Source organism: Antedon bifida, chromosome 1 (assembly GCF_963402885.1).
Source record: "Antedon bifida chromosome 1, ecAntBifi1.1, whole genome shotgun sequence".
Lineage (NCBI taxonomy): Eukaryota > Metazoa > Echinodermata > Crinoidea > Comatulida > Antedonidae > Antedon > Antedon bifida.
In genome coordinates, this window is record NC_136226.1 from 24,766,772 (window position 1) to 24,779,416 (window position 12,645).

The window sequence follows — 12,645 nt, forward strand, 5'->3', positions numbered from 1 at the left end:
CATTATCAGCCATGGTGTTAACTATTTGTGCACATCATGTTGATGGAAATCATGGATGATGGAAATTTATGCTATAGTACATAGGTTACTAAGCATTATACTAAACTGATCTTTTTGTGTTTGAAATTAAAGACATTTTTCTATTCTAATATAAGTTTTCTGACCACTCTTGGTCTTCAAGCGCTGCTTAATATTACCATGTACGAGCAAGGTAATTCTTTTCTAGCCTTTTTTCTATTCTTTCACCTTGATCAAGTTTACGATGGTGATTAGTGAGTGATTTCTTCCTAACTTAACCCTGGGCAAAAGAAGTGAATGTATTATTACCATACTCCACTATCAGTGATCTATTACAACAACAACAACAAAAGAAGAATCTAAAAAAAAAGAGAAATCTGTTATTCAGAAAACTATGATTGAATTTCTTTGTAGACGTCTTTTAAGTCATCACAAAGGAGGAAACGACGTTCATCAACAAAGCGTCGAGTGAGCAGCAAAAAAGAGGAAAGCAAGCCGACAAGACCCTTTGTGATCAAATCAATTCCATCTCCTCATGTCAAGCCTTTACTTGTTTTCATTAATCCAAAAAGCGGTGGTAATCAGGTTAGTTCTGCATTATTTAAAGCTCATCATCCTAAAACTAATGTTTACAATATACAGCATCTAATCTACGAAAGAAAAGACCATACATTTGCGCATTTTTATAAAACTTACAGTCGCCATTTTCACCAATTACACTAAGAGCGAGAAAAACACATTACAATAAAACACATACAATTCTCCTATCTAAGTAAATACCACCAATGTTTATTCAAATATGAAAATTCTTTATTGCAACAAGGTAAGCATTGTTGAATTTACAATATACAATTAATAAAATATTTAAAAGTTCACATTACAACATATATAGAAATGACATCAAAATATATAACCAAGTCATCTTAAATGTTTATTGTATATACTTAGTATTTCACTCCAATGGTGACTACAACTGGCCCATAACCAAGTTTACTGAAAGAAGATGGTTCATCTTACATTCATAATGTATTGTTATTACAATATCAGTAGGGAATACAAGGGGGAATGACTGGCATATTACTATTTTAATATATTATTATATATTAATATTTGTAATGACTTGAACAATTAAAATATAAATATTAAACATTTCGTTAAAAGATTATATAAGTTGCATTTAATTACAGTAATTAATTACATTGCCTAGCTACTGTACCTTTTTCATATGGCATTTTTAAACAATTTTATACATTTTAGCATTGTAAAATTTCAGCCACGTACAAGCTTTAGCCTTGGTCCTTTTCATATTTTAATGTTTTTTCTGTATTTTTTAACAATTGTTTTATTTGGATAAATAAATAATTAAAAAAATAAGAAAAAGAACTATTTAAATGATTTATATGTTTATATTCTGAATTCCCCTTCCCCACTCCCTCTGAATATTCCCCCAAATCATTGTTATTACATGAATCTTTGCTTCTTCCCAATAGGGTGCTAAGCTGTTGGTGAAATTCCAGTGGTTACTTAATCCCCGCCAGGTATTTGACCTAATGCTGGATGGGCCGAGAGAAGCGTGAGTATAAAGATTAAAAGGACTTTAAAAATAAAACCTTTCACGGTCAACAGTACCCACAACAAGTAATTAACCTTGGACATTGGTTGTAGTTTTATTTGTTTTATTCTAAAATATAATTTGTGAATATATGAAAACTGTCAACGCAATCCATTTATTGGGATTAATCTTCTTTCGGGGTAATAACTGTTATTCAATTTTAAAGTTATGTAAATGTTAAAAGGTTTCATATATTCAGACGCACACATATTTACTGTTAGAAGCTGGTAGGCCTACCCTGTTTATTACTTCAAACAGACAGGCAGACTAGACAGGTTTACATTAAGTCATACATCGCCTTCCTTTATTTGTATATGTAGGCCTACACAATGTTAAATTTTGAATTGCCTTTGTTGACTCTATGGCATCAAAGATAAAACATTTCATAATAGATTATCAATTTAATTAGATGTAAAGGAATAAAAGGTTTTTCATATAGTTACTTTATACAAGTAGTTCATTTATCATGTAAATTGTTTTCTTAAAATGTTTCAGATTGGAAGTGTATCGCAAAGTACCTAATCTACGGATTCTTGTAGGTGGAGGAGATGGCACTGTTGGATGGATCCTATCGGAACTTGACAAACTCAAGTTTAAGCCATTTCCTCCTGTTGCTATAATTCCACTGGGAACAGGAAATGATCTTGCACGAACATTAAACTGGGGAGGGGTAAGTCTATATACTGTATTTCTCCAAACAAAAATGTAGTATGGTCATTCATCTATTCTGTTATCTGGTGTATATAGCATTATTTATAATTTGTTTTACAACTAATCAAATATAGTTCTCCATTTAATGTTATCACTATAGTAGATTACTAATCACTAGGCTGAACTAGATTACTCCTACATTCAGAAGATCTACTGGCAATTTACACAGACGAGTGGTAACGGTAATAAAAATTTAGAATCTTTGACGGTTGTTCCTTATGACCATTTACACAATGGTGGTTTCCGCTCAGGATAGATACAGATTCTACATGAAACAAACTACACGGTTTTCTGCTTAATGTTACCGCTCGCCTTTGTAAATTTGCTTTTACTCCTAAAACAGACACAAAACACATAATTGAGACTTTTAAATTTTAAATAGACCGAAACATATTATGTTTTTTCTCTGTATTACCATATATTTTATTCATAATATTGTTTTTATTATTTATTATTATAATTAATTAATTATAAATTTAAACAATGATAGCTATAGAACAATGTGTCTGAACACGTTCTTTAGTGGTTATAAATTTGGTTATAGGGAAAATTCCAGACCATCCAGTATTTAAATCCAGGAAGGTTAACGCATATCACTGTTCAACTCCACTGCATTAAGCAGAACAAAATGTACTATTAATAACAGATAACATAGGTTTGTTTTTTTGATCAGTAAAGAAATGGATATAAAATATAGAATAACATGCTTTTATGGGAATTAATCTTGACCTTGCTAACAGCTTATCTGTAAGGTATTCTTAATGATTTGCATTATGTCATAGTTATTGTGGATGCTGATAATGCCATGAACATTCGTTGATGTTCAAATTCATAATGTTCTTTAACAACTAATTATTAGATGTGTTTTGAATCATATGGCTTTTAATCATGTTGCTACGGAAGTAAAGTATGTCTTCACGTTTGGAATTAATTATTTTGATATTGTGCTTAAAATTTTTGACGAGACTTAAATCATAACATATCGAGTGTTAACCCTAATTCCTGAGATAGATGTCAATTTTTTTGATAGAAAACTATAATTCAGCCTAAAACTGTATTAATTGCATAATGCTGTAGAGTTTGAGGCAATTTAACTTATCCTAGCCTACTCCTCAGGTTGAATCATTCATCCTTGTTACTTCATTTGGGTACATTGTACACGAAGGGTGTTAACCTTGCATGCTTTAATGAATGTATGAATGAAAAGAAGAATTATCCTAAAAAACATGTAAAAACCTTACTTAACTTCTTTTATGTAATATAGTAGAATTTGAGGTAAATGAACCTAGCTTGAATAGATTTGAATCATTCATCCCTGTCCTGATACAAAGCATTATATTTTTGTATCATTGTCAACCTTAATTCCTGTGTTTATTGATAGAAAAATAAAAAATTCTAGAACTGTATCAATAAAACACCGAATAGATTTTCTAAATACCACATATACGGTATATTTTTGGCAGCAGAAATGATACTCGCAAAAGTTTACCGTTTTTCACCCCACTAAATTTGTGGATGAAATACAGTATTTACTGTATTTTGTGTATCATTTTCTGCTGCCAATAAAAAAATACTGTATGTTTTCATTTTCTGTAAGCTTTTTACACATGGATAGTCTATAGTCAACGAAAGTAAGGAACAACATCACAACATTTGCAATTAATCTGTTGGGGAACAAAGATTTCGGGAAACTTAAAAGGAATAAACAGGACAGCCAGATTTAGAAAGATAATTTAGCAAAAATTAAAAGAGAGTACGGGTTGCAGACTTGCTGAAACAAGTCAATAAAAAAACAAAAAGAGACTGAATGCAAAGGCTACAACATCGCCAAAGATAACAAATTCTAATTTGAGCAAGGGAGGAATAACTTGTCCCCATTTGGATCGAAAGGCAGGTTGGGTACAAAATATGAATTTTAACATGACCACCCAAGATAGTACTTCTAGCAGAAACAGGGTACTAAAAAATATGGTATAAAATATACTGTATTTTATACCGTATTTTGAGGTTATACAGCAGAAACAGGCCCTAATAAAACACGCTGACATTTAAATGGAAAAATTGTAAAAATCATTGTAACTCTAGTTGTTTTTATATCAAATGAAACGAAACATAATATGTTTAGTTTTTCGAACATTATTATTATCATATCATTTTATGTTGTTTTGTATGACCACAATTTCAAACAATAGATTTTCCAATTTTGTAAAAATGAACCTATTATGTAAGTTGTAGCATGTTTCATAATGTGACAGAACCTTTGGAATTAACTGCACATTAGTTATGCACCATGAATTGATGATGTCATCAAGGTGTATGCTGTATGTACTTCGATAGCAGGTGATTTCACCTCAATGGTGAGATATCTCTTTTTAGCTTTCCACCTGGTAAGGAAACACACTGGAAACTGTCATTATAATAAATCTGTATTATTTACACTTTATTGAAAAACACATATTGACATTAATAACAAATTGGTGGGTGTATTTAATGCACTGGCTTCCCTTCATTAGTTGAACAAGTTCTTTGTTTTCACAGTTTGATTATTCAATGTATTTTATATCCAATAAAATAATGAAAAAGTGATTAGTATGAGAGTACAGAGATTTATTTGTACATGAATTGTATGTAAGGGAAGAATTTTGAAGTGTAAATATATAGAGATATTTAATTTATATTAATCAAAGGTAAATTACTGAAAAATGAAAATGCTGTGAGTATCAGTGGTTAGATCTCAATGGAGATACAACATTTAAATAAACAAAAACCTTAATCAAAACAGCCAGAAAGAAATTTTGCAGAGCTTTCGGGCAGCCCTAACCTGTCTTCAGTACAAGTGAGAGTATTAATAAAATTATTAAATATTATATTAATGATATATAAATGTATTATTTTTCTAGGGCTACACTGACGAGCCAATTTCTAAGATACTAAGTTATGTTGAGGATGGTCCTGTTTCACAGCTTGACAGGTTTGTATACAAAATATACTCACTATGATTGTTGTTTTCCTCAAAATCATATTCACATTCTGTAGGGAATGACAGGATATATCTGCAATCTAACCTAAATTTTAATTCAAACCCATGTGGTGCCTGGGAAGGGGGTATTTTCCCAGACTGGGCCAGTGTGCTCCTTAAGGCAGTGAAATTAAATTACAATCCATAAAACATATGTTTGACTGAATTTTAAAGTAAATCTCTGACTACACATGGAGACTCCATGGTCTACACTGTCAAACTTTATATTACTTTATGTGATGTGCCAATATATGAACATGATAATGTCATATTACTACCATATTTTGGCACAACGCACTTTTTTTTCTAACTAGTTTGATAGTGTAGACAGAGCTTTAGACATTTTTCTATCCAGTTTATGTGCATTCAGCCACTTTCACTACAAGTTTTAAATATTTGGCTAAATTAAAATCTATCAGTTGACACTCAAGTTGGTGTATGATAATATTTAAAAATGTATTTATGTTACAGATGGGATCTATTTGTGGAGAAAAATCATGTAGTTGACTATACACCAATGGAGAACGAAAGGGTTGTGGATGAACTACCACTAAACGTTGTTAATAATTACTTCAGTTTGGGAGCTGATGCAGCGACTGTTTTAGATTTCCATGAATCTAGAGGTTTGCAACAAGTCCTTTTTTTTTAGTTTGTTTTCCAACTGCAACTTTCGTAGAACAATAAAACCCTTTAGGACATCCCCTATTCAAAAGGGACACCACTATTAAAGTGACACTTTCTTGTGAAGAAAAGGAGGGGTATATACTTTATTCAGGGGACACCTCTATAGGTGACACTTTGTTGGGTCCAAAAGGTGTCTTCTTAATAGATGTTCTACTATAATTGTTATATAATTAGTCATTTAAAAAGTTTAACTAAACCTTTTATTTAAATAGTTTGATAAGAGCACTTGAAAAATATATATAAGACGACTGATTTCCTATCTCTTTTCAATTGTTGTGTAAAGTACTTATTTATAACATTTATAAACTATAACATGGGGAAAATACATTTTTTCTTAAAACGTACATACTTGATAAATTTTTGTATAATAATAAAAAAAAAATGTTCAATCGTAATATAATTTTAATTAATAAAATATTTCTTATTTCTCCAAACAGAGGCTAACCCAGAAAAGTTTAACAACAGGCTGCGTAACAAGTTATACTATGCCCGTGTCGGTGGAAGTGATTTCCTAAAACGATCCTCCAAAGATCTTACAAAGCAGATTACAGTGGAATGTGATGGTGTTGATCTGACACAGAAAATACAAGACCTTAAAATTCATTGTTTAGTGTTTCTTAATATTTCAAAGTAAGTGGTATAAACATGTGTAACATTCTAGTGCATAATTGATTGTATTCTGAAATGTTGTATCTTTCACCAATGAACTTATAACACAAGAATCTCCTGTTCGTCCAAAGCTTGTAACAATTTCGAAAGGCATTGTAGGATAGAATAGAGCTAATGGGTGGCGCCATTGTGAGCCATGGAGTAGCGCGCCCGCATCAAATTAGAAAGTCAATATCATAGAGGGGATCTGCTAATACTATAGGGGGGATAGAGTAATTGACTGAGCCCTCTATAGGAATTAATAGTTTTGACTTCCTAGTTTGGAGAGGGCGCTGCTCCATGCTGTGAAATGGCGTCTTTGTTTGACATTTTAACCCTGTACTTCCGATACTGTGTTTTGAATGCAAATTATTGAAGAACAGGAGGTTCTTGTGTTATAAGTTCTTTGCTTTCACATATTTCTACACTTTATCAATACTGGTGTCAGACAATCTGTATGAATGTACCAATGATAACCCACGATCCAGTTGTGGTGAATTGGAGACACTATTTTTAGGTGAAAACCATCGCATCCAAAAGGTGGTGCAGTATAATCGTGCATTCCAAGCCACCAGTTTCAACATAGAGAGGCCAGCGACTTTTTGTTTTTATATATTTAGGCAAATTGCCAAGTATAACCATAAGCGAATTCATACAATATATCCTTCTTAAAGATGGTGATGGGTGTGGAGTTGTTATATTATATGTCATTAGAAAAAATCCTGACACTGACAGGACTTGAACCCAAGACTCTTAGATTGGTAGTCCAGCATCATAACCACTATTAGCCACAACTCCACTCCTAAATAGATAGATTTGAACAAGGCCCTTTGGTCCTTTATGGTTCTGTTGTATTACTACTACCCAACAACATCAACATGTCAATTAAGCGAGCTTTAAACAGTCAATACATGCCTGTATATTGTTATTATGGTTTATTTTGCTGAAACTATGTAATTTCTGTTTTGATAGGTATGGTGCTGGATGTAGTCCTTGGGGTAACCCAAGTACCCATCAGTTTGAACAACAGCGACAAGATGATGGATACTTAGAGGTTATTGGATTCACACCTTCTCAAATTGTAAGACACTAGACATTCTTCGATTGTATTAGCTACCTCAATGGGTCACCTAAATTATTTTAGGCCTACCGTATATCTAAAGTTTTGTGCCTAAAAGACGCAGACTAAATGACCCAGGATAGTTTTTTTACAACTATGTTTATTATTTTTGTATTTCATACAGATACAGATAACTTTTATTTGCTAAAATAAACTGGATATTGCATTGCTTACTTATCACAAAGACAGATATACAAATATAGTATAATAGTGTAGTATAATAATGTTGTATAACAATATAATAATATATATATAAAAAAATATAATAAGATATATACACATCCAACATGGCAATTAAAGGATGGATAAACTATTTTATAATTTATCGTGATTATAAACTAAGTCTCATTTGGGGCTTAAGAAGTTGAAAGAGTCGTGAGTTACAACTTTAGCAACCCTGGCCCTGGGATTGGAAGGCAAGCATGTTAACCCCAAAGCTACAGCTCTTATCAAGCTACAACTCCACTACTATTATGAATTTTTCATATGACTGTCTGTCAGAGATAGAAACCTATTTTGTTAACATAGTTTATTCCCTAATATATATAATATAAATGTATCTTAATCTCTAAAGATGCTATAACACTCAAATTTGTAAACTTTGTTTCCTTCTCAGGCTACTCTATATGTTGGAGGTCATGGTGAGCGGTTATGCCAATGTCAAAAGGTCAAGTTAACGACTAAGACTCCGATACCAATGCAGGTGGATGGTGAACCGTGTCGATTAGCCCCAAGTAAAATCACGATTTCTCTTCGAAATCAAGCAAATATGATTAGTAAACCTAAGAGAAGAGGCTCAGTAGCTGTAGGCCATGAGTAAGTTAATCATCAATATAAGCAAAGATGACTACATTTTGAAAATAATTTTAAGCTCTCCAATTTCCTCCAATCTGACTTCAAATATGGAAATAATGAATCTTGTACAATAATACCATAAGTAAGGGAAATTGATTACTATGTATAACTCCTATATTTCACACAACTGTAGTTGTATATATGTAACTGACTTGAAAAAGATACCAACATAAATTCTTAAATGTAGGGTTTTAATAACAAAAAAGTCTGGACGAGCCAATGTAAAAAATGGCGTAAAAATCAGGTCACGGATGAGTGATCACGCTGAAAAGCTTATTTGGATTAAGTTAAATTATTTGAAAGATATGACATTTTGGTGATCATTAACTTTTTGACAAAATAGTGTACAGAGATTTCATACAATAACAATAGGTGATCATTTATTCTAAAAATCAACTGTGTACAAGCGAATTTAGACATTACCAGATTAGCTAAAAAGTATTATACAGTAATTTCTAACTTACTTCATCAATCAACCAATCAAATGATTTCAATCTTATCTTTCTCATAGATTTCAACAAGTGAAGTTTTATCACACTTTACCTACATTTTGGTCAGTTTATATTGGTTTACACCAAGATTCCACCTTGGCTCCACATTTTATTTACTTTTATTTCTTTTTTTAGACGAACTAACAATGATTAACCATGTTTGTTGCAGATACTAACATTATTTTGAACACAGCAGGGACACTACTAATAATACTTTAGTTGGCACAAAAGAGCACCTTCAACATAATTTATGCTAAATCAAATAATGAACCACAGGCACCTTTACCATAGTTTTAAGTATAACAAATGACTTTCAGTTGAGGCAATAAGATATTCGTCGTGTGTACTATATGACTCATGTACATATATGCAGTCCGCTTCTTTCTAACTATGTACAGTATCAGTGAAGTCTAACCACAAGATGTTTCTCAGCGAGAATTATTTAGACAATGTTATAACTAACACATATTTTTAACATAGCTTTCTCGTTTTCACCAACTTTTTTTGTATTTTATTTCAGAAAAAATGCACATTGTTTTCAATAACAAAACATTCGCAAATCATTTTAAACATATCATGCTATTTTGTTAGAGAACATTCAATTCATGATGTTTTCTGATCAGTTAAAAGAGACCTCAAGTCTGTAGCCAGTAGGGTTTGAGGGTTTTGCTGACATGCCCTATTCAAACTAGAGATCAGCGGTGAAAGTATGGTAAATAGGCCTAAACTAGCCTAGCTCATATTGATTTTTGCCCCTTTGTGGAAAAACGAACTTCCCTGTAAAAACCCTGGCTATGGGCTTGAAACTTTTGATAGAAAAGAAATAGCTTCATAAAAATATCCAAGCATTCATTAGGTAATTCCTTTTAACATTTTTTATCAACACATTAAATGACATGGATACAACTTTTATATTTCTATCTATGTATGTCTATCTAATGTAGTTGTTATTATATTACAGTGCACCTTTGACAGCTGATAGAGTACGCATTCAAGTTAGCCGAGTCAGTATGCATGATTATGAACGACTTAACTACGATAAAGAAAAACTTAAGAAAGCATGTAAGTATATACTTATAGCTTATAGTGTAAATGCAATAACATTTGGTATTTATTTATTATGGCTTATTTGCACAATATAATGGATCTGGTGAGCTGTCGAAACATGCACTGACTCTCATGAAAAGAACTTTACTACCCAAGCAAGAATGCCCAAAGCGAGGAAAGAGGAGGCTTCCACTCATGACGTGCCAGAAACTGTTGAAGAATACAGATTAAAATCACATTTACGACAGTTAAAACAGCTAAAAACATTCATAAATAAGGACTAAAGACATTATAATATGTAGTTTGTTTCACACTTCAAGCACCAAATGATAGAAATACATCATTTCCATGAGGCAGACGGCTCGCCTCGTCTGAAATTTTCAATTTTCACTACCCACCATAATTCCCCAGCACAGATCGTTATTTTTTATATTATTAATTGTATTTAAAGTATGTTTGCCTCGTCTGTTTTTATCCTCTCGCTACGGCCTTGATATTCCTATATCTTCGTTGAATATTGTTTTTCCTTGATTATTGTTTTTTATAAACAGATTATTTTGAATGTACAGTTACAGTAGTATTCAACAAGCTTGCATTAATTAATGATTTTTCATTACCACAAATTTCTGTTCAACACAAAGGTATCCCAATCAAATACTCCAATTATTATAGTTATTTCAGAAAATATTTAAAGTTATTTCTAAACCTATTACCATCCTTTTGTTTGAATGCACAAGAACACCTAGTTCTTAAGAATTGTTTGTATTGGTTACAGCTGTACCTTTGGGGATTATCAAAGTGGACAGCGATAGTGATTTGGAGCAGATTCGAGCACATATTGATCGTTTGTTAGAGGTATACATCTTGCAAGACTCCAATGCTAATGGTTCAGCTTCAAGCCTATCTCCAAATTGGTGTTTCTTAGATTGTAAGTTAATATCCACTTCTTTACATTTAAACTATATTATGACACACATAAATAGATTCTTGTCAATTGATTGGACGATTGTGAGTCACATGGAGTTTAATTAAACTGTAACGTCAGAGTGATAATATGTTGTCTGTTACACAGGGAGCGACCCGAACAGCCAACGCGAGGCTGTTGACTTAGAGTTTGATAAAAACCTGTAGTCTCACATTGTTTTTAATTCTACTTCGCATCCAATTGAATTGCTGTCTTTTTTTTAATAGTTTAGGTCTTGGCCTACCCTCTCGTTAGGTGTGCAATACATGCAATTGAGCAAATAATTCATTTGGTGACAGATGAAATGATCTGTTTTCACCCAGCTTCACCATATACTATATAACTGAATTGTGCCTACGTTGTTGTATCGAAGTGAGATCAAAGCTTAATTTTCTATATACCTTATTAAATTAACAATTTAAATTTTTCTTTTTAGCCACCACAGCTGACCGATTTTTTAGAATTGACCGTGGCCAAGAGCAGCTTCATTACATCACAGATATATCATCTGATGACCTCTATGTACTTGACCCAGAAAGAACGTCAGCTGAACCAATCAAACGTGGTTCAATGCCTGATCTTATTACCCAGGAAGGTTTACGTCACGGTCAGTACGACAGCATTTGGATGAAGTCACCAAGTTTTGATTCAATCTCAAGAGTACCATGTCAGAAAATGATCCACGCTAAAAGGTATTTTAATCATGCACTATCGAAATACATTTGCAAAAAATTTTAACTATTAAATTATTTTTGTAGTATCTTTTCTTTAAATTTAAAAAAAAAGCATTTTTATTAATATATATCATGATTTATTTAGATATAGGTTGCTATTTTTAATGCATAATTTTTTAGTAAACATATATATTATTGTGACATATATAATTGTGATATATAGTACAAAAATATACTCTGCAAATTCTTGTGTGTATAGTAAGAAGCTGGCCAACAAATTATTAAAATCTCTTGCATCTCAATCATGGGTTTTTATTTGTTTTCTTGCACTTTGATCACTTATGGGTTTTTATGTAACAACTTTTTTCTTGTACCTATGACCATTTATGGTTTGTTTAACACCTCCTTTCTGGCGCCTATGACCACTCATCGGTTTTTATTGGTTCAACATGAGCATACACAATTCCTGGTGCTTCATCCTGAATTGCTCATTGAAAATAATCAAATCAATTAACAGTTACTGAGCTGAACCCTAAAGAACACTGAAAATAATTAAATACCTTATTATCTTGCCAAATTGGAAAAGTGTTTTATGTACCCATATGTTTCACAAGCATGTTTTCGGAACATGGGTGCATAAAATAACAATTGACTTTCAAAAATAATCTGTACAGTTCACTAGTATTTGCATTAGGTATACCAGGTATATAGTAAGAGTGAAATTATAATGTAATTTCACTCTTCCCTGCGTATACATCTTTCAATGCTTATTTTTTACTATATTAAATTGCTATGATTTTTT

The 12,645-nt window shown here is 32.0% G+C and overlaps 1 protein-coding gene across 6 annotated transcripts in view; it reads left to right on the forward strand.

Moving 5' to 3' along the window:
• The window catches only part of LOC144846872 (diacylglycerol kinase zeta-like), a 67,707-nt gene that overhangs the window by 46,350 nt on the left and 8,712 nt on the right, over positions 1 to 12,645 (forward strand). For 5 of the 6 annotated variants that reach the window (XM_078703580.1, XM_078703579.1, XM_078703583.1 and 2 more), the window contains 12 exons: positions 433 to 603; positions 1,509 to 1,591; positions 2,126 to 2,300; positions 5,242 to 5,312; positions 5,832 to 5,983; positions 6,482 to 6,674; positions 7,665 to 7,773; positions 8,429 to 8,628; positions 9,179 to 9,220; positions 10,120 to 10,220; positions 10,981 to 11,133; positions 11,606 to 11,861. In XM_078703580.1, the coding sequence (XP_078559706.1) occupies positions 433 to 603; positions 1,509 to 1,591; positions 2,126 to 2,300; positions 5,242 to 5,312; positions 5,832 to 5,983; positions 6,482 to 6,674; positions 7,665 to 7,773; positions 8,429 to 8,628; positions 9,179 to 9,220; positions 10,120 to 10,220; positions 10,981 to 11,133; positions 11,606 to 11,861 (1,706 nt within the window). The remainder of the gene's footprint in view (positions 1 to 432; positions 604 to 1,508; positions 1,592 to 2,125; positions 2,301 to 5,241; positions 5,313 to 5,831; positions 5,984 to 6,481; positions 6,675 to 7,664; positions 7,774 to 8,428; positions 8,629 to 9,178; positions 9,221 to 10,119; positions 10,221 to 10,980; positions 11,134 to 11,605; positions 11,862 to 12,645) is intronic. The other variant, XM_078703581.1, reaches the window with a different exon arrangement.